Genomic DNA, 20,791 nt, shown 5'->3' with positions numbered 1-20,791 from the left:
GATGTTTGCAAGGCTGTATTCCATCTGAGGGCCATGGGGAAGAATCCATTTCCTTCCCTTTTCCATCTTCTAGAAGCCTGTAAATTTCTAGGCTCCTGGTCCCCTTCTTCCATCCTCAAAGCCACAAGGGCTGATTGAGCTCTTCTCACAGCACATCACTTTTCCACTTGTAAGGGTCCCTGTTACAAATTGGGCTCACCTGGAGAATGTAGGCTCTCTTCCTATTTTGAAGTCAGTTGATTTGCAATTTTAATTCCATCTATAACCTTAATTTCCCTTTGCCACGTAATTTAACCTATTCACAGGTCCCAGGAATTGGGAAGTGGACATCTTCAGGGAGCCATTATTCTGCTCACCACAGGTATCCTTGCCCCAAAGTCTAAATTGAAGGTTTGCGTATAGGTGGTAGGGGGTATGGCAGCAAACGGGAAAAACGTTTGGTAATAACAAAGCTCTTACCAAATACAGGGAGGCCCTGCTGCACGATCTTTGGGAAGTCACTTAAGTCTTAGTATCCACATTTCTGCTAAAATGAAAATTGCCACTCTCGTCTCTGCTTGTTTAATGAAATAATTATGTAAACGGGTTTAGCTTAGAGGATGACAAATACGGCTCAAGAAGTTCCTGATGAATCTTGATGAGGAGGGTGGGCGAAGTTCTCTAAATGACATCTGGAGATAGTTTGAGATTTCCAGAGAAAAGGAGGGAAAAGCGCCTGTCCTTGAATGAAGTTGGAGGTTGAAATTCTAGCAAAAGGAATCGAGTTGCATTGAAGCTTTGGAAGTAAGCTTTGAGGCAGAAAAGCCCAAGTTAAAAAGAAGGCGAAGTGAACAGTCTCCTTAGGAGGCACGCAGGTGACAGTGACTACAGAAACGAAGGGGGGAAATTTGTGAGCTCTCGTAGGCAAAGATTATGTTTAGAGAAATTCTTTCCCTACTTAGTTCAATAGTTCAAGGCTATATATACCGCAATTATAAAACAATCAGTTGGTGAATAGGTAAATGAAATAAAAACGTGGTCAGGAAAAAGGAGAACAGCGCAGGTTCCACCGAGATTTGAACTCGGATCGCTGGATTCAGAGTCCAGAGTGCTAACCATTACACCATGGAACCGCCACAGAAGAAGGGCCGCCTTGGGCTCTCTAATTCTTACACAACCCCGCCCCCATCTACAAACCTACCACGAACAAGCGGGGCTAAAGCTCTTCCCAACATCCCGCTTCCCCGCATGGCGACGCGAGGAATGAGGGAGAGGCCATTAAAAGGGTGGCAAGCTGCCGCTAGGAGCTGGGAGTCCAGAGCTCAGTCTCCCCTCTAAGCGTCTAGGAGGGGGCAGAACTTGAAGACGGACGCAAAGCTCCCGCGCACCGCCCTTCCTGGGCACAGGGGCGGAGCGCCACCTCCCGGAAGTACTTCCCCTTAGGGGCTGGGGCCTGCCGGAAGTGGCGTAGCGGCAGGGAGGGGTTCTTTACCCTGTCCGGCAGCTGAAGCTCGGCGTTCGGGTTACCCCTGCAGCGACGCCCCCTGGTCCCACAGATACCACTGCTGCTCCCGCCCCTTCGCTCCCCGGCCGCGCAATGGGCACCCGCGACGACGAGTACGACTATCTCTTCAAAGGTGAGGCCATGGGCTCTCCCACTCTCTTCACCGAGTCCCCCGTTCGGGGGCCCGAGACACTCCCGGGGGACCCGCGTGCGGGCTGCCCCTGCCCTGAAATCGGCCTTCCTCAGCCCTTCCTCTCTGTGCGATTTGTTCTGCGGTCTCCCAACTCAGTCCTTCTCCCCTCAGACGGGGAGCCCTCGGCACACGCCGGGCTCTTAGCGACCTCCCCTTAGGCCTTCACTATCCTCAGCGCCCCTCACCCTGTGTCCTTCTCGTGGCAGGCAGCTTTCTCCCCAGTCGTCTTCCTTTCCCCGGTTCGGTGGCCCCTTGAAGGGGGCCGCCCCTCCCACCATCTATCTTTTCGGGTTTGGCGCCCCTCCCGCTCAGTATACACCCTTCTCGGCTCGCTCCTTTCCCGAGCCCGTCTGACCGGCCCTTCCCCTCGCTCACCTTTCTTTCGGCGCAGACTCCCACTACAGGTCTTTTTCTAATCTGTCCCCCTGTTCCCCTCGGGCGAGCCTCTCCTCTGCGTCTCCTCTCAGCCCCTCCCCTCGGACCGAAGCCTCTCTGAGCAGTTTTCTACCATCCCTGGGCCAGGCCCTCGTTAAAATCTGAACGGGCCAGGGGCCCCCACCCCCACCCGCCCCACAGGTCTCGTGGTCAGTAACCTCGCACTGCCCCCGGGATCGGTAGCTCTTTCTCTGCCTTTCCTCCCCAAATAATCTAGAGCTCTCCGACGTCTCCTGTGCGACCCCGAGGGTGGGGGGTAGGGCAAGAGGGATTGTCCATCACCCACGCGCGCACTTGTCGCAGTGACCCGGCAGACTGTTGTGACTTCCCATCTAGGCTTTTTTCCTCCTACCCTCCCTACCCAGCGGCAGCCAGCCCGGGATAACTCTAGAGTCTGCTAGCGAGAAGGGGTTGCGGATGGGTGGTGGCTGTTATCCTTGCCAGACCTGAAGGCCCAGTTCCTGAGCAGGAAAGGTTGTGCGCTGCACAAATACTAGCTTGCTTTATCACTATGGGCTGGTTGCTTCCTGCTGCAACACTGGGAGGATCCAACCTTTTGGTGTTTTTAGAACAGGAAGGGAAGAGTCTTAGTTGGCCACATACCTTTCCCAAAAGGTGGGGACTAGGGGCAAGTTGTGTGCTCTTTGGTGAAATTAAGTATGTAATACAAGATAGGGAAACGTGTAGTGCCCTTGGACAAAACATATTGGAGGGTGGGAGTGGATGGAAAGAATTGCTTATTGGTTAGTCCAGAAAGAATCCCAGTAGTTTGTTGGGTTTTTTTAATCAGCAAAACTAAAGGGTACGGTTTTCAATGAGAAACACAACTGTAAATGCTTTATTTTTGTTCATTGAATGCGTTCCCACTCAGATGCTCTTTCTCTGCCTCTGAATTAGGGCAGCCATCAAGTAGTATGCTGAACAAAGATCATTACCAGGGAGGAAGAAGCCATTGCTATTAAAGCTTTACAGTGGAGGGTGGAGTTTAAAAAGAGTGTTAAGCATGGTGATTGTTTCTGACCTTGCCATTGGGTGCTAAGAATGATTGACTAAAGGGAGCCGGAAACCTTCTTTGCTTTACCAATACTTTGCAAATCTTATCACTGCTAACTCCTGGGCCAGAATATTCTGTTATATAGGGTGACTGCATTCAGTGTTCACCCTCACTACCCCATGGTGGGAAAGTCATTAACGGAGAAGAGAGTACTTAATGCATTTTACAAATACAAAAAGGAAATGTTAGCATACTGTTAGCTGAAGGCATCTGAGGTCAAGTGAAATTACTTAGGTAGGTGAGACCTTAGAGACTAGTGTTTAGTCATTATCAGGTTTATTTCTTAAGGTACAAGGTGGTAGGCAGCTAGGTACCTTTAAAGTGATGAATTTAGAACAAGATAGACTAACAACACAGTATTTCTCCTGTTTGGTTTGGAGCTTGAGTGTTGTTTATAGAAGCCTTTTTTTTTTTTTTTCCACTAAGGATATAAGTATCCTGGATTGGTTTAAGAGATTTTAACTTAATTTTGAGATTAGACCATTCTTGTTAACAGTGATTGAGAGTATAGGGCTTACAGGTCTGGATTCAAATTCTGATTCAGGTCCTAAATTTCCTTTGTGACCTTTGAACATCAGTTCCTTCCTCTATAAAAAGGAAATAATACCTACCTCTCAGGACTCTTTACAGAATTCAATGAGACTGGTTATGAGGACTCAGTAAGTGATAATAATGTGAAGAAAATTACTGTGGTTCTTGTCAGCTTCTTGAACTTTAACTCTTTATAACAGCATTTAAGTATTACTAAAGAAACTGAAAAGTAGGAATTTGAGGTGCCTGGATGGCCCAGTTGGTTGAGTGTCCAACTCTTGATTTTGGCACAGGTCATGATCCCAGGGTTGTGGGACTGGGTCCCGCTTCAAGGTTCCACGCTCAGTGCGGAGCCTGCTTAAGATTCTCTCCCTCTGTCCCTCTCCCCTGTTTGTTTCTCTCTTTAAAAGTTCCTTTTTTTTTTTTTTAAAGTATTTTATGTTTCCATGGGTTATGTTTTCATTTTGTTGTACGTTTTTGTACATTTTGCTGTTTAAGATAGGGTGTTTAAAAATTTTGCTGAGAAGAATTTCCACTTTTTTTTAAAGCTCTTACAGGATATGAGTCATTAAAAAAAAACTTTAGTGCTGATTATTTAGCCAATTTTTTTATTTATACAATTATATTTTAAAGCAAAGCAGCAATATCACTTTAAAATGGTATCATTCTATAGAGATTATTCACCAAGATGAGCTCTCCACTTGGAAGATCGCATACATAGCACACTTAATATTTGAGGGAAATAGAAGTTCGTAACTCTGACCAATTGAAAATGAAGGGATATTTTGATTAGTAAACGATGTAGTGGTCCAAATGGGAATGTAAATTGGGGAGAGCAGGGCAGTTACTCTACATTACGTCTTCGTTCTTGAACATTAGTTAAGTTCAACAATGAGACTGGGTGTGTGGGGGGGTTATTTTACTGTTTAAAACTTGACATTTTACTTTAAAAGCTTTATTTAATTGTACAGGTATTTATATACAATGTGGTTATGGCCTGTGGGACACATAAGTGAGCATCAATCATGGTTCCTATTGGTGTTGAAGACACCCATTCAAAGTCACATTTTTTGCAAATATTTAGATACATCATTTTCTTTTCAACCTAGTTGAAGGTCAGTAGTAATTAACCATCAGCTGATTGTCAGTGGAAAAGATCATAGGAACTTTGCTGTCTTGCATCTTGGTAGTTTTTCTTTCACAACTTTTGGTTGAGCAACTCACAATCTGCTGAATCTGGAAAAACTTGTCTAGACTAAAGCCTTATTGACTTATTGAATGCATTTTATTTTCAAGACTCTTTCAGTGAAGTAGGACCATGAATATAGCTGAAAGAGTAGAAAAGTCTCCAAAGTTTATTTATAAAAATCAGAATGAAAATTATCAGTTAATCATTTTAGATGATAACATTTAGATCTGATGCACTGTGATTGATTTTTCCAATTAAATCTTAGTGTAGTACATTAGTTTGCAAGAGTGTGTAAAACTAAATGTGGTTGAAGAGGTGGAACTTTTTATTAAATAATGGATAATTAATATGTATATTCTGCTTTTATGGCATTTAGCCTAATATTTGATATATTATGAGCCAAATTTAATATTAGGTATTATAATGATACTTAAAATTCAGCAGGTGAGGTTGACCAAGTGGTAATAAATATCACTAGGTTATTTTAGAAATGTTGTAGGTCTCTAATATACAGATGCTGTTTTTTATGTTTATATTATTATACACACATATATACTTTTACCTAAGGTACTAGTTAAGGAAAACAGGAAAGTCACTGCAGACTCCTTTCTTTGAACTATAGGATGTGATCATATAGTTCACATTTTTAAATTTTTTTTTTTTTCAAAGTTTATTCATTTTTGGGACAGAGAGAGAGGCAGAACATGAACGGGGGAGGGGCAGAAAGAGAGGGAGACACAGAATCGGAAACAGGCTCCAGGCTCTGAGCCATCAGCCCAGAGCCCGACGCGGGGCTCGAACTCACAGACCGCGAGATCGTGACCTGGCTGAAGTCGGACGCTTAACCGACTGCGCCACCCAGGCGCCCCAACACATTTTTAAAAGCAATTAAATATTGTCATCCTAATGAGAGAAGCTATTTTGATTAGAAACTGAGTCCATGAATTAATTAATTTACTTATTTTTGGTTTATTTTTTCAGTCATAGCCTGTAAATTCTCTTAGGTTGTTCAGGTAATGTAATCCATTCTGGTTTGTTTATTTTTTTAGTGACCTTATATGTAACCCTTCTTGGTTTGATTTTTCATTTGGTAACTGAATAGAACCAGCTTTCCTTATTTTGTCATCTCTCAGCACTTCTTGGCAGTGCTGTTATTACAGAACCAATATCTTCTGGTGTCATTCAAGATACAGTCCTTTAACAAGTTGTTAGTCTTTTAAATCTGGCAACTCTGTCCATGTCTAGCGGAGGTAATTATTTTATACTGTATAAAGCATTCTTCATGAGTCTTGAATTATTTTTAGATAAGAGTGCAATTTTTTATAATGTTAAAATGAATTGGTTACATTGAGGGGGAAAATGCCTTTACTGTCTTTATGCTGAGGTGGGGAGATAATGAGTATGATCATTAGTTAACATGGCGGTCAAAAGGGAAGAAACCAAAATTTGAAAGTTCTAGAGGTTTTGTGGGAGGGAGAAGGTGTTCTTTGAGCGAGTTATGTATTTAATTTTCTGAAGGCTTTGTCATGCTTTTGTCTAGTTTTTCATGCTAGATGTCTTGCTCTTTGGCTGTAAGCTGGCTCCTGAATTACTGATTGACATCTGCGTGTCTATAAAAGTAGAAATGTTTTAACTTTCTGGTTTTTCCCTTCTTCCTTATTCCCACCTCAAGTGAGGCTTTTACACCTCTGTGCTAGTGTGGGGCCAGAAATGATTGAAAGAGTTTCCTCAGCAGAACATTAGGTCTCTTGCCCTAAGAGGCAACACTGAGTGTATCCAATTAATAGGGTAGAGTACATCGCTGAAACTGGATTTGACCTCATCTCCAGAAAGGTGCACCTTGGAAACTAACATAACCAGCCATCCTATAAAACTGAAAGTGCATTGTTTTTATATGTTACGTTCATGACCTTAACATCTTTCCTGGTGTTAGAAATTAGAGCGTTTGCTATAATATCTGTGTTTGTCACAATACCTTTGACATCTCTAATTGACTGTATAGCTAGAAATTACCGGTTGTACTGCATGGAGTTATTGCCACCTGCATGATTTCTTGCTGAATCAGCTAATAGAGGAAGTCAGAAAGATATGCATTTGATAATGTACTCCATCTAAGACTGTCCAGAGGCCAGCTTATATCCCTTCTTGTGGCAAGGAAGGAATGTGTAATAGACTCTCTTTGGCCTCTGATCAGAGTGCAGTGAGTTCTCACAGTTTTTACCTCCCTCTCTCTACTCCTCTGCCCCCCAATCTCAGTCTCTTTAGGAAGATATGGTCTTATTCCTTGGTGTTATTCTCTCATGTTTGATTTTCTAGTCTTGGTGACTAAATAAATCAGTTACGTAGTAAGAAGAAGCATTACTAGTCAACAGTAGAAATAAGTGTTTTTTTTGAAATGCTGATAATGTTTTTTTCCTTTGTAAAAATTTTCACTTAATGTTCTGTAAACCTGTGAATGTGTTTTGTTCTTAAATGCTTTAAAACAGGTTAACTGCCTGTTTTATTATTTATGAAAAAAATTTTTTTTGTAAGTTTATTTATTTATTTTGAGAGAGTGAGAGAGCAGGAGGAGGGGAGGGGCAGAGAGAGAGAGGGGGAGACAGAATCTCAAGCAGGCTCTGCGCTGTTAGCGCAGAGTCAGATGCAGGGCTCAAACTCATGAACCGTAAGATCATGGCCTAAGCCGAATCAAGAGTCAGACACTTAACTGACTGAGCCACCCAGGTGCCCCCTTTTTATGAAATTCTTAAGTATAACATTGCCTTGGGTGAAAAAAAAAATCTCCATATATTTAGTTAGTAAATAAACTGTCTCCTATAGTGATCATAGGAAATAAATTCATCTAAACCAAACTTGTTCTTAAAAAATTCTTAAGTCATAAGAGTAAGTGTGTGCCCCCATTGCTTTGGCTTTTACTCAGAGGAAGTCAAGAATTCTTAGCTTCCTAGGGCCCCTGTTAAACTTAATTGGAGTGTCTGTATTTGTAGGGGTCTCTAGCTTCTGGCCCATGTGATAAATGCAACTATGAAAAATTCTTTGTAGTTTCTGTAATCTGGGTGGCAGAGTATATAAACCTCATGCCTCATATGGTAAATGTGTTTCATTTTGCCTGGGTGTGAGTCCTGAGATCACACCTAGTCTTTGATGAAATTAGAACACTTTCATTCTTTCCCTCCTTTCTACTAATATCCTTTGTTGCTTTCCTGTATGATACACTTTAATATCACAAATTGTTTATTTGGTGTAGGATTTATCTTTCAAGTTACTACCTCCTATAATAGTAAGGTTGGTATCACATTGATGGTAATTAATCAATGCCTAGCAGACTTATGATTAAAAATTGCATGTGTAAGGCAGGATACTGTATCTGTGCTAAGCAGATGATGTGTGCAAGTTATTATGTAGGTAGAAATAGGTTAAAAAGAATAAATTGGTTTTATTGATTGGTAACAGGTCAGGAATATGGGCTTTTGCCCTCTCCCCCGCCCCCATTCGTTTTAAAATATCTGATGCTCTTTTTTGCTTTAAAGCATGATGTTGTTTTGAATATGTCTGCCTCATTTATCTGACACTAAGTTCTTTGTCTTTTTAATCAGTTGTCCTTATTGGAGATTCTGGTGTTGGAAAGAGTAACCTCTTGTCTCGATTTACTCGAAATGAGTTTAATCTCGAAAGCAAGAGCACCATTGGAGTAGAGTTTGCAACAAGAAGCATCCAGGTTGATGGGAAAACAATCAAGGCACAGATATGGGACACAGCAGGGCAAGAGCGATACCGAGCTATAACATCAGCGTAAGTTTCATAGTTTTTAAGTTCTGAGAAATAGACTGAATTAGCTGACTTTTGGTATTGGAAAAGATAACTGGTTTTTTTTTTTGTTTGTTTTGTTTTTCTTCTTTTAAGAATTCTAGTATAAGGATTTTGAAATTTATTTATAAATGTCCTTTTAAAAATATATAATCCACAAATTTAGTTCTTCACGGTGTTCCCTTCCGTCTTGCAGTTTTTTTCTAATAGTTAAATACATGTTTTTGTTTTCAGATACTATCGTGGAGCTGTAGGTGCCTTATTGGTTTATGACATTGCTAAACATCTCACATATGAAAATGTAGAACGATGGCTGAAAGAACTGAGAGATCATGCTGATAGTAACATTGTTATCATGCTTGTGGGCAATAAGAGTGATTTGCGTCATCTCAGGGCAGTACCTACAGATGAAGCAAGAGCTTTTGCAGGTTAGTGATATGAATTTCACGATATTATAGTGATTCTGTATTTCTTACTGTTACGTCTTGCAGTTTTGAAACTTTTCCAGTGTGGGTAATCGCTTACAATAGTTTCAGGAAAGCAAACATCAGTGCTCAGCAAGGATTGTTGTTCTGAAAGTTAATGATGACTGTATGGCTCTTTTGCTTAACCTTGAGTCATTAAAACATTGTATTTTGAGTTTTGCTGCCAAAAGTTGAATATAAATCCTATTTTTTTTCCTGACCCTGGAAGGAATAGATGATACCTGTCAGTTTATTTTATGCTTCTTGTTTTTTTTCTATTATGTCTGTGTTTTACCAAAGCTGCTCTATATGGGTGTGAAAAGTAGTGGCCCAGGGAGTGTCAAGGACCGATAGAGAATGCGGCTGTTTAGTAGGAGTTATAACTTTTCTGGCGTTAGTGGAGGATCTGCTTGTTTCTTCTGTTCCAGTAGGGACAGCCTATCGGAAGGCAACATTATTCACTCTTGGCTAGTGAAGGTCGTGACTGTTTCCCAGTGATTAGGCTGTGAATAAAGGCTTTTGTAATAGTTTTTCAGTTTTCCAGGCAAGAAGCTTTATTTCAAATAATATAGTTCCAGAATTTTAAGTGAATAAATACATACCTATCCATGGATAGAGTTATGTGGTTGATGGGGAGAAGGACCGTAAGGGATGGAAATAATGGAGTATTTGATAAGTTTACTACCTTTTGAGTAGTGTCACTCATTGCCATTCATTGGTAGTAGATAGATGTAACAAGTATTTATTTTAATTAAGGAGCCAGTGAAAATTTCTCACTGTTATTTTAATCTGCTAAAGTAAAGTAGAATGGTGTCCTTACGACTTAAGGGGTTGGGGAGGTCTTGGGTTTTACAAAATTTTATTATTTCCTTTTTGAAGTTTGAATGTATTACATCTCTTGTGTAAAATTTGACAAGACTGAAGTTTTTCTCTCTCCCCACTCCTTGCCCCCCCCCGCCCCCCAGAAAAGAATGGTTTGTCATTCATTGAGACTTCTGCTCTAGACTCTACAAATGTAGAAGCTGCTTTTCAGACAATTCTGACAGGTAAGACTTGAATTTTTACAGTACACTAGTGGGAATTGGAAGTTTTATGAATGTAAACAAATTAGAAAACTATATATCACACTATCTAAGAATGACTCATTTAAGAGCTGCTATAGCAAGAACTGTTTAGAGTACAAAATTAGTTAACCCTTGCTTGCTGAGCTTTAATCCTAATTCATTTGGTTTATATTGGGAAAAGTACTTTGAAAATAATTTGTTCACTTCTGTTATTACCTCATTCCAGATATTCTGTACTTTGTGGTCACAAGCACAAAGTAACGGTTAAAGTAATCCTTAAATTTTCATAAGATGAATATTGAAATCATGGCTATGGAGGGGCACCTGGGTGGTTCAGTCAGTTAAAGGTTGGACTCTTTGGTTTCGGCTCAGGTCATGATCTTATGCTTCATGAGTTTGAGCCCTGAGTCAGACTCAGCACTGACAGTGAGTCTTCTGCTTGGGATTCTCTCTCTCTGCCTCCTTCTCTGCCCCTCCCCCACTCATATGCACATGTTCCTGTGCACATGGGCGTGTGCATGCTCGCTCTCACTCACTCTCTCTCTCTCTCTCTCTGTCAAATAAATCAATAAATAAATAACCTGAAATCCTGGCTATGGAAAGCTATAAATGCCCTTTGAAATTCAGTAAAGAAAATCTTGCTTGGTTCTGATATGTTATAGAAGCAGCTAGGGAAAACTATACTTTTTTTTTTTTTTTAACATTTTTTACATATTTATTTATTTTTGGGAGAGAGAGAGACACTGAGCGTGAGCAGGGGAGGAGCAGAGAGAGAAGGAGACTCAGAATTGAAGCAGGCTCCAGGCTCTGAGCTATCAGCACAGAGCCTGACGCAGGGCCCGGACCCACAAACCACGAGATTGTGACCTGAGCCAAAGTCAGATGCTTAACCGACTGATCCACCTAGGTGCCCTGGGAAAAATACATTCTTAAAAATTTAAATGAAAAAACAGTAAAATTCTCCTGTTGTAGAAGAAGCAAGGTGTCACCTTGTGGAGAAAATCAGCAAGTGACTGCATATGGAAAAGTTTAAATACGTAGTGGGAAAAGAACAAAGTTCATGCTGTTCTAGAATGTAGATGTGCAGACAGGTCAACCATAGGGATTTCAAGAAGGCATTGTATTTGTGTTGACTTACATTTACTCTGACTTTATTAGAATGACCAAATTTATCAGCAAGTTTAATCTTAATCCTGTAATAAGTATTTTGGTTGTTTTAAAGTACTTTAAAATTATATATTAACATTATTATTTTTTCAAATTTTTTGTTGAGAGAGAGAAAGCAGGCATGCAGGTGCCTGCGAGCAGGGGAGGGGCGGAGAGAGAGGGAGACACAGAATCTGAAGCAGGCTCCAGGCTCTGAGCTGTCAGCACAGAGCCCGACGTGGGGCTTGATCTCATGAACCTTGAGATCATGACCTGAGCTGAAGTCAGATGCTTGACTGATTGAGCCGCCCAGGCTCTCCGGGATTCACAGATTTTAACTTGTAAATGTCTTATTTTATATTGGAAATATGTAGGGAATAAAGCCCAGAATTCAAGAGCATGGACTTGGAAGCCTTACTTGGGTTTTAGTCCTGGCTCCTTCACTTACCAATGGCTCTGTAAGCTTAGGCAGGTTACTTAATCATTTCTAGGCCTTAAATTTTGGGGAATTTTGTTTTTGTTTTTTTGAGAGAGGGCTTATATTTATAAATAAATACCTTGTGATATGATTTGACTTGGCTATTATGTTGTGACTTAAAGGTTTTTGTCTCTATAACCCACAGAGAAGACACTGTCACTTGAGACATCTGTAGACTCCAAAAATGAGTACATGACTTCATACATGTTAAAATACTTAGCTATCCCTGGTACAGAGTGGACATTTGATGAATTAGTAGCTAATAGCAGTTAAAGCATGAAAATAAACTTAATTAAAAATAAACTAGATATTGGTAATTTACATACCTATCTTATTAGAATTCTTCTCTGTTATCAGAAAAATAGTAACTAACAGAACTGGTGCTAAGGTTGGATAAATAGTCTTTGGACCACAGTAGCTGGTTCCTTTAGAATCTTCTTTGTGTCAAGTTTCATTACAGACTGTTAGAAGCAAGGAAGAATTGATTAAATATGCAGTGTGTCTGCAAATCCCACTTTACCTTACAACCGCTTGTGTGGATTCTATTAAATCAATATGTAGAGTACTAAATTTAGACCCAGGAGTTACAGGTTTTTACTTTTTATCACTTTGTTCCCACTCCCTGTGTAACTAGTCACTGAACTAGTCACTGGACCTCCCTGGTCCTCAGATTCACAGTGTCTTAAATAATGAGTGAGTTAAATCATTTTGAGGGTCTGTGAGTCTCTTAAGGCCTCTGAAAATCTCACTTTTTTTAGTCCTTGTTGAAATAGTTTTTATGTCCCATCACATCTCTGCATTCTAGCCCATTCTGATCTCAGTTTCTAGCCTATTCTGATACTAAGTGAAAATGAGACCATCTTCAGTTCACTATTTTATGTGTCATTTTGCAACGTTTAATTTAATGATCCACTCAAACATGAGCTAAGTAATCAGTAAGTATGGTATATACTTAAAATTGAACCGTTTTGTCCTTAAAGATGAAGGACATTTGGCTATTTTTCTTAAAGTTCACTCTAGATTTAACATTTGTTATTGCTTGATTAATGTTGCTTGAAAGCAAACAAGACTTTCACTTACTACCATTTTTTCTCTCTGTATTCACTATTTTCTCAGCTTCCTCCATAAATCTTAAGTATTAATCTGTGGGATCAGAGGTCACTGCATATGGCAGCAGACATCTCTTGTTTTGCATGTGTTAGGATGTTTGTTCTAAACTTTTCTTCACTTTATACCAGTAGGAGTATTAATAAGAGAAGACAGGGAGGGGGGAAAAAAACAACAGGAAACACCACAGTAATCTCCTTAGGTTTAATTCTGCCTTGAATGTTAACAGCATTAAGGGAACATTTACATTGTATTTTGATGTTGCTGGAAGAAAAAAATAGTTTTTTTCATTTTTAAGGTGAAAAATTAATTATGTTGGAAAACTTATCTACATTAATACTCCAGAGTTAATTGTGTTGCTTGTTTAGAATAAACTCATGGCATTTTTGACATCCACGGATTTGACAGTAACTCCATGACAATTTTACTGATAGAATTTTTTAGAGGTAGTTAGCTAGTACTTGAGTGAACCTGATGGATTGCCTAGCCTTTGCATTGCAGTGCAGTTTTCTTCCTTCATCCTCAGGTTTATTAAGGGATGTTTTTAATTTATATTTTCCATACTCTTATTTTTTCTTTCAACTTTGAATTTGATAATTTGAGACTGAAGAGTTGCAGTAATAGTGCAAAGAGTTTGCGGATACCCTTCACCCATGTTTCCCAAATGTTGGTATTTTATCATATCTGGTTTATTCTTTCTCTTGCTGTATGCATTTTTTTTTCTTGTATCAGTGTGTATTTCTTAAAGACAAGAATGTTCTCATAACCATAGTGCACTTGTAAAAAATCAGAGGTAGGTAGTAATCCACATCAGTGTTTAACTGCAGACCTTATGCAGATTTTTCCAGTTGTTCCAATTATGTCCTTAATTAGCACAAGAAATTCTGGGATCACATCATGCATTGCATTCAGCTGTCCTAGCTCTTTCATCTCCTCTAATCAGGAAAAGATCCTTAGTCTTTATTTTGTTTATTGACATTTTTTTGAAGGGTACAGGCCATTTATTTTGTAGTGTCCCTCATTGTGGGTTTGTCTCATGTTCACTCATAATTGAACTCAGATTATGCACTTTCAGCAGGAACACCACAAAAGTGCTCTTAGTGCGTCCATCAGAAGGTCATGATATTGGTTTGTTGTATTTATTACTGGTAATGTTAACTCTGATCACTTGGTTAAAGTGATAACTGCAAGGGTTCTCCAAGTAATTAGTAAGTCCAAGTCATCTTTTTAATTAAAGATGGTTAAAGTAGTGAGAATCATTTAATTAGGTGTAGTATCTTTGTTCTTGGCATGTGGCAACCTTTTAAATACATCATTGTATCAAATCAGCACTTTTCTGACGTTCAAGAAAATTAATGGTTAGCATTGGGTTTGAAGACGACCTAACAAATTCTGACCAAGGCTATAGTGAGTGAAACAATTCAGGCTTCTGTTATTTTCACAATTTTTGGATGGCCCAGAGAACTTTAACTCTTTTTGTTCCCTAATTTGGAACAATTGCATTTACCTTCGGTAGAGTTTACTTGGCAACTAGCTCCATACTTTCATTAGGATAGAAATAAATATGTGTCCTTTTTTTAAATTTATGTTTATTTTTGAGAGAGAGAGAGTGTGAGCAAGGGAGGGGCAGAGAGGAAAACACAGAATCCAAGCAGGCTCCAGGCTCTGAGCTGTCAGCACACAGCCCCATGTGGGGCTTGAACTCATGGACCACGAGATCATGACCTGAGCCAAAGTCGGACACCCAACCGACTGAACCACCCAGGCGCCTCAAGCATGTGTCTTTTTAATTTAACTTTACCTGGTTATATTTAAAACTATGTTACATTAGTATCTTATCTTTCTATTTAGATCTATGGGAGATCTAATACAAGAATGACACAGAATAGTTCCTTTTCTTTTTAACTTTGCCTATCCTTTGGACATCTTGAAAAGGGACTGCCCAGGAATTGGTGTATCACATACATTTGGTTCTAAAGGAGAACATGCCCTTGAAAGAGGAAAATATTTGCATCTGGTTTAGCAGGTTATTAGTCCTGTTTCTGTTTCCACTTAAATAACCTCTAATCAGATACCAGGTGGAAGGTATCTGCTTCGTATTTTCTTATCAAGGTTTCTTTTAAGTGACACACCCAGCCACAGGAGATGTTAAATACATTACTTGAGTAGCATCTTAGTGCCCGTTTCTTTTACTTTTTTGATCCACACTTTCCTATTGATTGCTTTGGCATTTTCATTAGTGGATGTCTTTTTGGTGACTGGAACAAATGTAGCCCTAATCCATTTTTACAAAACTGTACAGTAGTACTTGCAGACCAGTTACACAGTACTGCTCAAATTGCTTGCTTTGGAATGAGACCTCTTTAATATTTAACTTAATGTTCTCTGAGAACTCTGCCTTGTCCTCTCTTACAGTGTTGGCTTTTCATATAAGAGCCTGCAAAAGATTTTTTGTTTTGGTTCCTCTAACTTAATCTTCCAAACGACTTGTAAAGAAGTTAAAATTTGTAGAGGGTCCCATTTAATAATTTGCACTTGAGAAAGAAGAGCCATCCAGTTTGGGATAAGAGAAAACGAAAGAATGAATGAGTAGTGTAGTTTTATAGTAAGTTGATGATTGTTTTTATTCCTTAGGCACTAGCCTGATTGGATGAGTGTTTTTCCCTTTGCCCTCGACACACTCCAGTTCCGTCTCTTTGCAATGAAAAGAATCTAAATGAATTAGACTACATATCCTGTTTTTGTTTTTTAATTCTAGTCAGTAGGCTTTCTTTATTGCAGTGTTTTTCCCTTGATCCTTCTTCAGCTTTGAACCACTGTCAACTTTCTGAAACACAAATTTTAGTGCCTTCCCCTCCCCACAAAAAAGTAAGAAAAGGTACATTATAACTGTCAGCATTTTTGCTAGTTTACATACTCAGTTGACTACAGCTTGCTGTTTTTCAACTTTAGGGAAATTAGTTCTTAATTTGGAGGAACTTACTCATTTAACACATTTCTTCCTCTTTAACTTTTTGTTATGGAAAGTTTCCAATATACCAAAATCAGGACAGTATCATGAATTCCCATGTAGTCACCAACAGCCATCCGTTCATGACCAGTCTTTCTTCCACCTCTTCCCTCATTATTTTGAAACCAATCCCAGATATTATATCATTTCATTTGTAAACATTTCATGATGTGTATATCTAAAAGATTAGGACTTAAGCTCAGAATAGCAAAACTAGTAAAAAATTGGCAGTATGTCTTATTATCATCTTTATCCAAACAATATTACAATATTCTGTTTCAATTTTTTTTTTTTTTTTTTTTTTTTACAGTTCAAATTAGAATCCAATCAAATGATGTTCCTATTTGGTTGACATGTCTTGGAGCATTTTGAAAATATAATTCTACTTCTATCTGTTTTACCCTATAACTTTATAATTTAAAAATATTCAAGTATTATAGAAATAATACAGTGAAAACCTTAAACCTTTCATCTTGAATCACTTTGCCACATTGGGCTTATTTCTACATGTGTGTATATACTCTTTTTCCTCTTTGCTCAATCTTCGGAAAATAAATTGTAGACATTGTGGCACTTTACAAGTAAATAAATACTGGAGCATTTTATCTTCTAAGTACAAGACATTCTATATAAGCAGTATGATATATTCAAGTGACAAATTTCTTGAATATAATATATGGTACTGTGATTATGTAGAATGCCAAGTATAATATATGGTATTGTGACTATGTAGAATGCCTTGTGCTTGGGAGATAGGGTGTTAGCTTATGTGCAGTTCATATTCCTGTTTCTTCAAGTATACTAATAATGTCCTTTATAGATTTGGTTTTTACATTTTAAATGTCTTTTTGGTCAAAGGTCGCACATTGATGGAATTGTTTTCTATCTGGGGCATTATTAAATACAGTAGCTACTGGGCACAGGTTGTTATTGAGCACTTGAAATACGACTAGTGGACTGAGAAATTGGTTTTTAAATTTAATTCAATTAAAAATTTTTTAAAAAATATTAGAGAGAGAGAGAGAACGAGTGGGGGTGGGGTAGAGAGAGAGGGAGACACAGAATCTGAAGCAGGCTTACAGGTTCCTAGCTGTCAGCACAGAGCCAGACTCGGAACTCGAATTCATGAACCATGAGATCGTGATCTGAACCAAAGTCGTAGCTTAACTGACTGAACCACCCATGTGCCCCAGATTTTATTTAAATATGTGACTACTGTATTGGACACTACAGATGCAGAACTTTTATCCCCATCTTTTAAAGTATTTTATAACAACAAAGTTTTTGAAGACTCTTGGCCAGTTTACTTGTGGGATGTCCCTTAGTCTGGATTTATCTAATTGTTTTCTCAGGATAAATTCATTTTAAACATTTTTGGCAGGAATACACAGGTATCCTTCATAGGAATGCACTGTGTCTTTCGTAGTGCATCATAATAGGAGATAGATCATGTCAGTTTGTCCCATTGTTAGAATTCTCTTACCTTTTGAGGTTTTTGTTTTTGTCTTGAGAGAATAAAGATAAGTAAGATACATTCTCTGTTTGTAAGGAATTTATAATTTAGAGTGAAATACTTTTAGGCAGTGCAATATATGACCGAATAAAATGAGTTAAAGATACTTGGTGTAGAGGAATTTCATAACATTTATTGGACCAAAAAGTTACTTATTAAATTGTTAAGCCTCTACTATATACCATATGCTGGAGATACAGAAATGAATAAGGTAGACACAGTGTCTATACAGAGTTTAATGTTTAGTGGAAGAGGTAGACACAGATTTTCTTTTCTTTCTTTCTTTTGTTATTATTTTTTTTAAACAGTTTGGGTAAGTGTCATATAAGATCTTAAGTTGCTTGTTAATAATTACTTCATTACAATTTAACTTTAGTTCAGGAGACAGTGATAAACGTCATCTTTCCCTCCTTTCCAAGAGTCCTTGGGATTTTGGCATGTTGGTGAAGTGTTCTTCCCTACACAGCCAAGAAAAATGCTAATGTGTCTCATAGTGCAGATTTATTTTTATTTTTCTGTGGTACAGTGTGATGCTAAGTAGGGTTTCTTGATAAGGGTAGACTGAAAATACTCTCATAGTTTAATATTTATTATTTATTTTTTTTCTCTCATGGCTTAATTGACATCTAAGCCCATAAACTATGTAATCTCTTTAAAACAAGATTTATTTAATTGGCTGGTGAACGGGAAAACCAGTTTTTCTCTTCTTACTCTTCGAGAAATTGTTAAAATAATGGATTGACTCTAATCAGTGGCTATTTGAAAATAAAACTTAAATTTATATATTCTTTGGACAAGTTTGTTTGCAGTCTTTTTCTGCGAATCTATTTTCTACCTCTGTGTACCTACTTTTATATCAACTATTAATGAATCTATTCGCAGTGAGTATTGCTGGATTTTCTTCTTTTTTCAGAGATCTACCGCATTGTTTCCCAGAAGCAAATGTCAGACAGACGTGAAAATGACATGTCTCCAAGCAACAACGTGGTTCCTATTCATGTTCCACCAACCACTGAAAACAAGCCAAAGGTGCAGTGCTGTCAGAACATATAAGGCGTTTCTCTTCTCCCCTAGAAGGCTGTGTATAGTCCATTTCCCAGGTCTGAGATTTAAATATATTTGTAATTCTTGTGGTCACTTTGTGTTTTATTACTTCCTCATACTTATGAATTTTTTCATGTCTTAAGTCTTTTGATTTTAGCTTTATAAAATCATCCACTTGTCCCAAATGACTGCAGCTTTTTTTTCATGCTATGGCTTCACTAGCCTTAGTTTAATAAACTGAATGTTTGGATTCCTCAGTTATTGTTTACTTTTCATCATGGAAGCCTGTCACTGTAGGACATAATAGAACTTGATCGCTTGAAGCTCAGACCTATTGGTCTTGATCAAATCAAACTAAGAAGACCTTAGAAGAAATAAGCTATCATTTTGTCACAGAGCAGCAAATAATGAGCAGCTTATAATTCATACACTCTTCTCTCAATGCAGTGTATATTTCCACAAATCTAAGAATTGCCCTATAAACACAGCAAGATTTTGAGAGCTTGAAAATTTTCCATTATTCTGGAAGTCAATTTCTAAAATGCCTTAATAGGGTTAAGTAGTTTAGTAAATTTTGTTTTTTAATTTTTGTAAGCATCAAAGTTGATTAGAGAGCGGGGACACTTTTTTCTGGACAAGAATGATCTTAATAAACATGAAAGACTGTTCTATGGTTTCAGTAGCAGTGTGGTTATGGAGCCATATGTTCAACAACGCTGCCTGGCAGGCTGGGAACTCGAGAGACTGGTGGAGTTCCATCTGAGATGCCTCTGTTGCAGTGATCAGGCAGCCCAAATCACTGGGCCTACCTGTTTTCCCAGCAGTAGGTTATGTGGCCTTTTATTGCTCAGGCAATAACTGGTTTAATGCTGTTAGTATCAAATTGTGAAGTGTTAATTTTGTCTTAAAACCCTCCAGTAAATGAAACGCAACGTAGTTTTATCACCATATCTATCAGCAGGCATGGATAATTATTTTAACAATGCTGATGTTGAGTTTGCAATATATTATGGAATACAGTCCAGTTAAATTTCTGGTTTCAGTATGTCTAGGAATACAGTGAGAGGTTAATTTCTGCTCAAGTGGTACCACTTAAAGGCATGTATTCTTTTAGTACGTAGTACCTTGAGTTTAAATAGAATGTATTTAGGCATTATACCAACCTGAAATACTTTTTCCCACTACATTATTGAAATCAATGGAGCAACTAGTTTCCCATTTAGAAATGTGCACACTAATGCTGAGTTTTCCTTTCTTGTGGATAATATTAAGCACTTACTCTGCAGTGTTCTGAAAGTTGTGTCAACTGAAGTGATACTATTCAGGATGGTGGAATATCCCCCAAATACAAAAATATGTATGTGTGTGGGCTTGCATAGATTACTGTGTTTCATAGTTAATCAGTCTTTTGCAGTGCTTATGATGTGTGGGGCACACGGAAGGCATTGCTGTGGTCAGTCTTTTTGGTTTTCTTCTGTAGCCATTTATTTTAGTGTATTGGTTGGTTATGAAGATACTATTATCTATTTGTAAATTGCTACTTTGTATTTTATGCATGCTCTGTAACTTGATTTATTTTTATCTTTATTTTATTTTTTAGTTATTGATTTGGAATATATTCACATTCTAATAAACAGTTATAGGGGGACTATTCTTTATGTTGTCAGATTACATTTTTCCTTTGAGTGCTTTGGATGCAGCCATGGAATATTTGATTCTGATGAGTAAGAGCATAGGTCCTTGCATTACAGAGTAAACACTGAATTGGAGGCATCATTGTATGAATTCAGCTTTGATTTTAGACATAGAATGCAATTATGCTTTTCTTGGAAAAGGTATCACCAAAAACATTAGGGAGGTAGTCTTTTATTTTCATTTATAACAGTGTCACCAGACCCAGGAAGAGGCATTTACTCAAAATTGGTAGTAAATCTTTCACAAAATTATTTAAGAGAAGGAAACCGTAGGTAGTGAATTGAAAATCAATAACTGAATTTTATCAAGTATAGACTTAATGTTGCCTTGGGCATGGTTGGATCTTGGGAGAATTCCAAGAACCCTTTAAGTAGTAGTAGAAAATTTCTTTGCATCTTAACAGTGTCTTCATTCTGAATAGTATCTCAGGAGACAAACTGTCTCAAGTAAGAAACATTAAGTTTTAAATTACTATGACAGTTTAGGGCTCAAGGCAGTTTAGAAGAATTTTGCTGCTTGACCCTGCTTTTCAGTTATTTTAACTTGGAATCTTTTTTTTTTTTAACCTATTCTCCTGG

General features: G+C 38.2%; 1 protein-coding gene and 1 non-coding gene across 2 annotated transcripts; one reads left to right on the top strand and one right to left on the bottom strand.

Annotated features, from left to right (window-relative positions):
- Positions 1–1,040: 1,040 nt before the first annotated feature.
- Positions 1,041–1,112, bottom strand: TRNAQ-CUG (transfer RNA glutamine (anticodon CUG)). Its single transcript has one exon. It is a non-coding gene; the product is annotated as a tRNA-Gln (tRNA).
- Positions 1,113–1,433: 321 nt separating this feature from the next.
- On the top strand, positions 1,434–20,171 carry RAB11A (RAB11A, member RAS oncogene family). Its single transcript, XM_047862854.1, has 5 exons — positions 1,434–1,616; positions 8,482–8,677; positions 8,927–9,120; positions 10,122–10,202; positions 18,388–20,171. The coding sequence occupies exons 1-5, from the start codon at positions 1,577–1,579 to the stop codon at positions 18,525–18,527; spliced, it is 651 nt and encodes a 216-aa protein (XP_047718810.1). The 5' UTR covers positions 1,434–1,576; the 3' UTR covers positions 18,528–20,171.
- Positions 20,172–20,791: the final 620 nt, after the last annotated feature.

Source organism: Prionailurus viverrinus, chromosome B3 (assembly GCF_022837055.1).
Source record: "Prionailurus viverrinus isolate Anna chromosome B3, UM_Priviv_1.0, whole genome shotgun sequence".
Classification (NCBI taxonomy): Eukaryota; Metazoa; Chordata; class Mammalia; order Carnivora; family Felidae; genus Prionailurus; species Prionailurus viverrinus.
Note: the sequence above shows the minus strand (reverse complement) of the source record. Positions and strands in the feature narration are given on the sequence as shown.

Excerpts from the sequence above, each read along its gene's own strand:
- RAB11A (XM_047862854.1), top strand. The coding sequence starts at position 1,577 with ATGGGCACCCGCGACGACGAGTACGACTATCTCTTCAAAG. Across the intron at positions 9,121-10,121 it reads TGAAGCAAGAGCTTTTGCAG|AAAAGAATGGTTTGTCATTC; the intron begins GTTAGTGATATG and ends CCCGCCCCCCAG. Across the intron at positions 10,203-18,387 it reads TTTTCAGACAATTCTGACAG|AGATCTACCGCATTGTTTCC; the intron begins GTAAGACTTGAA and ends TTCTTTTTTCAG.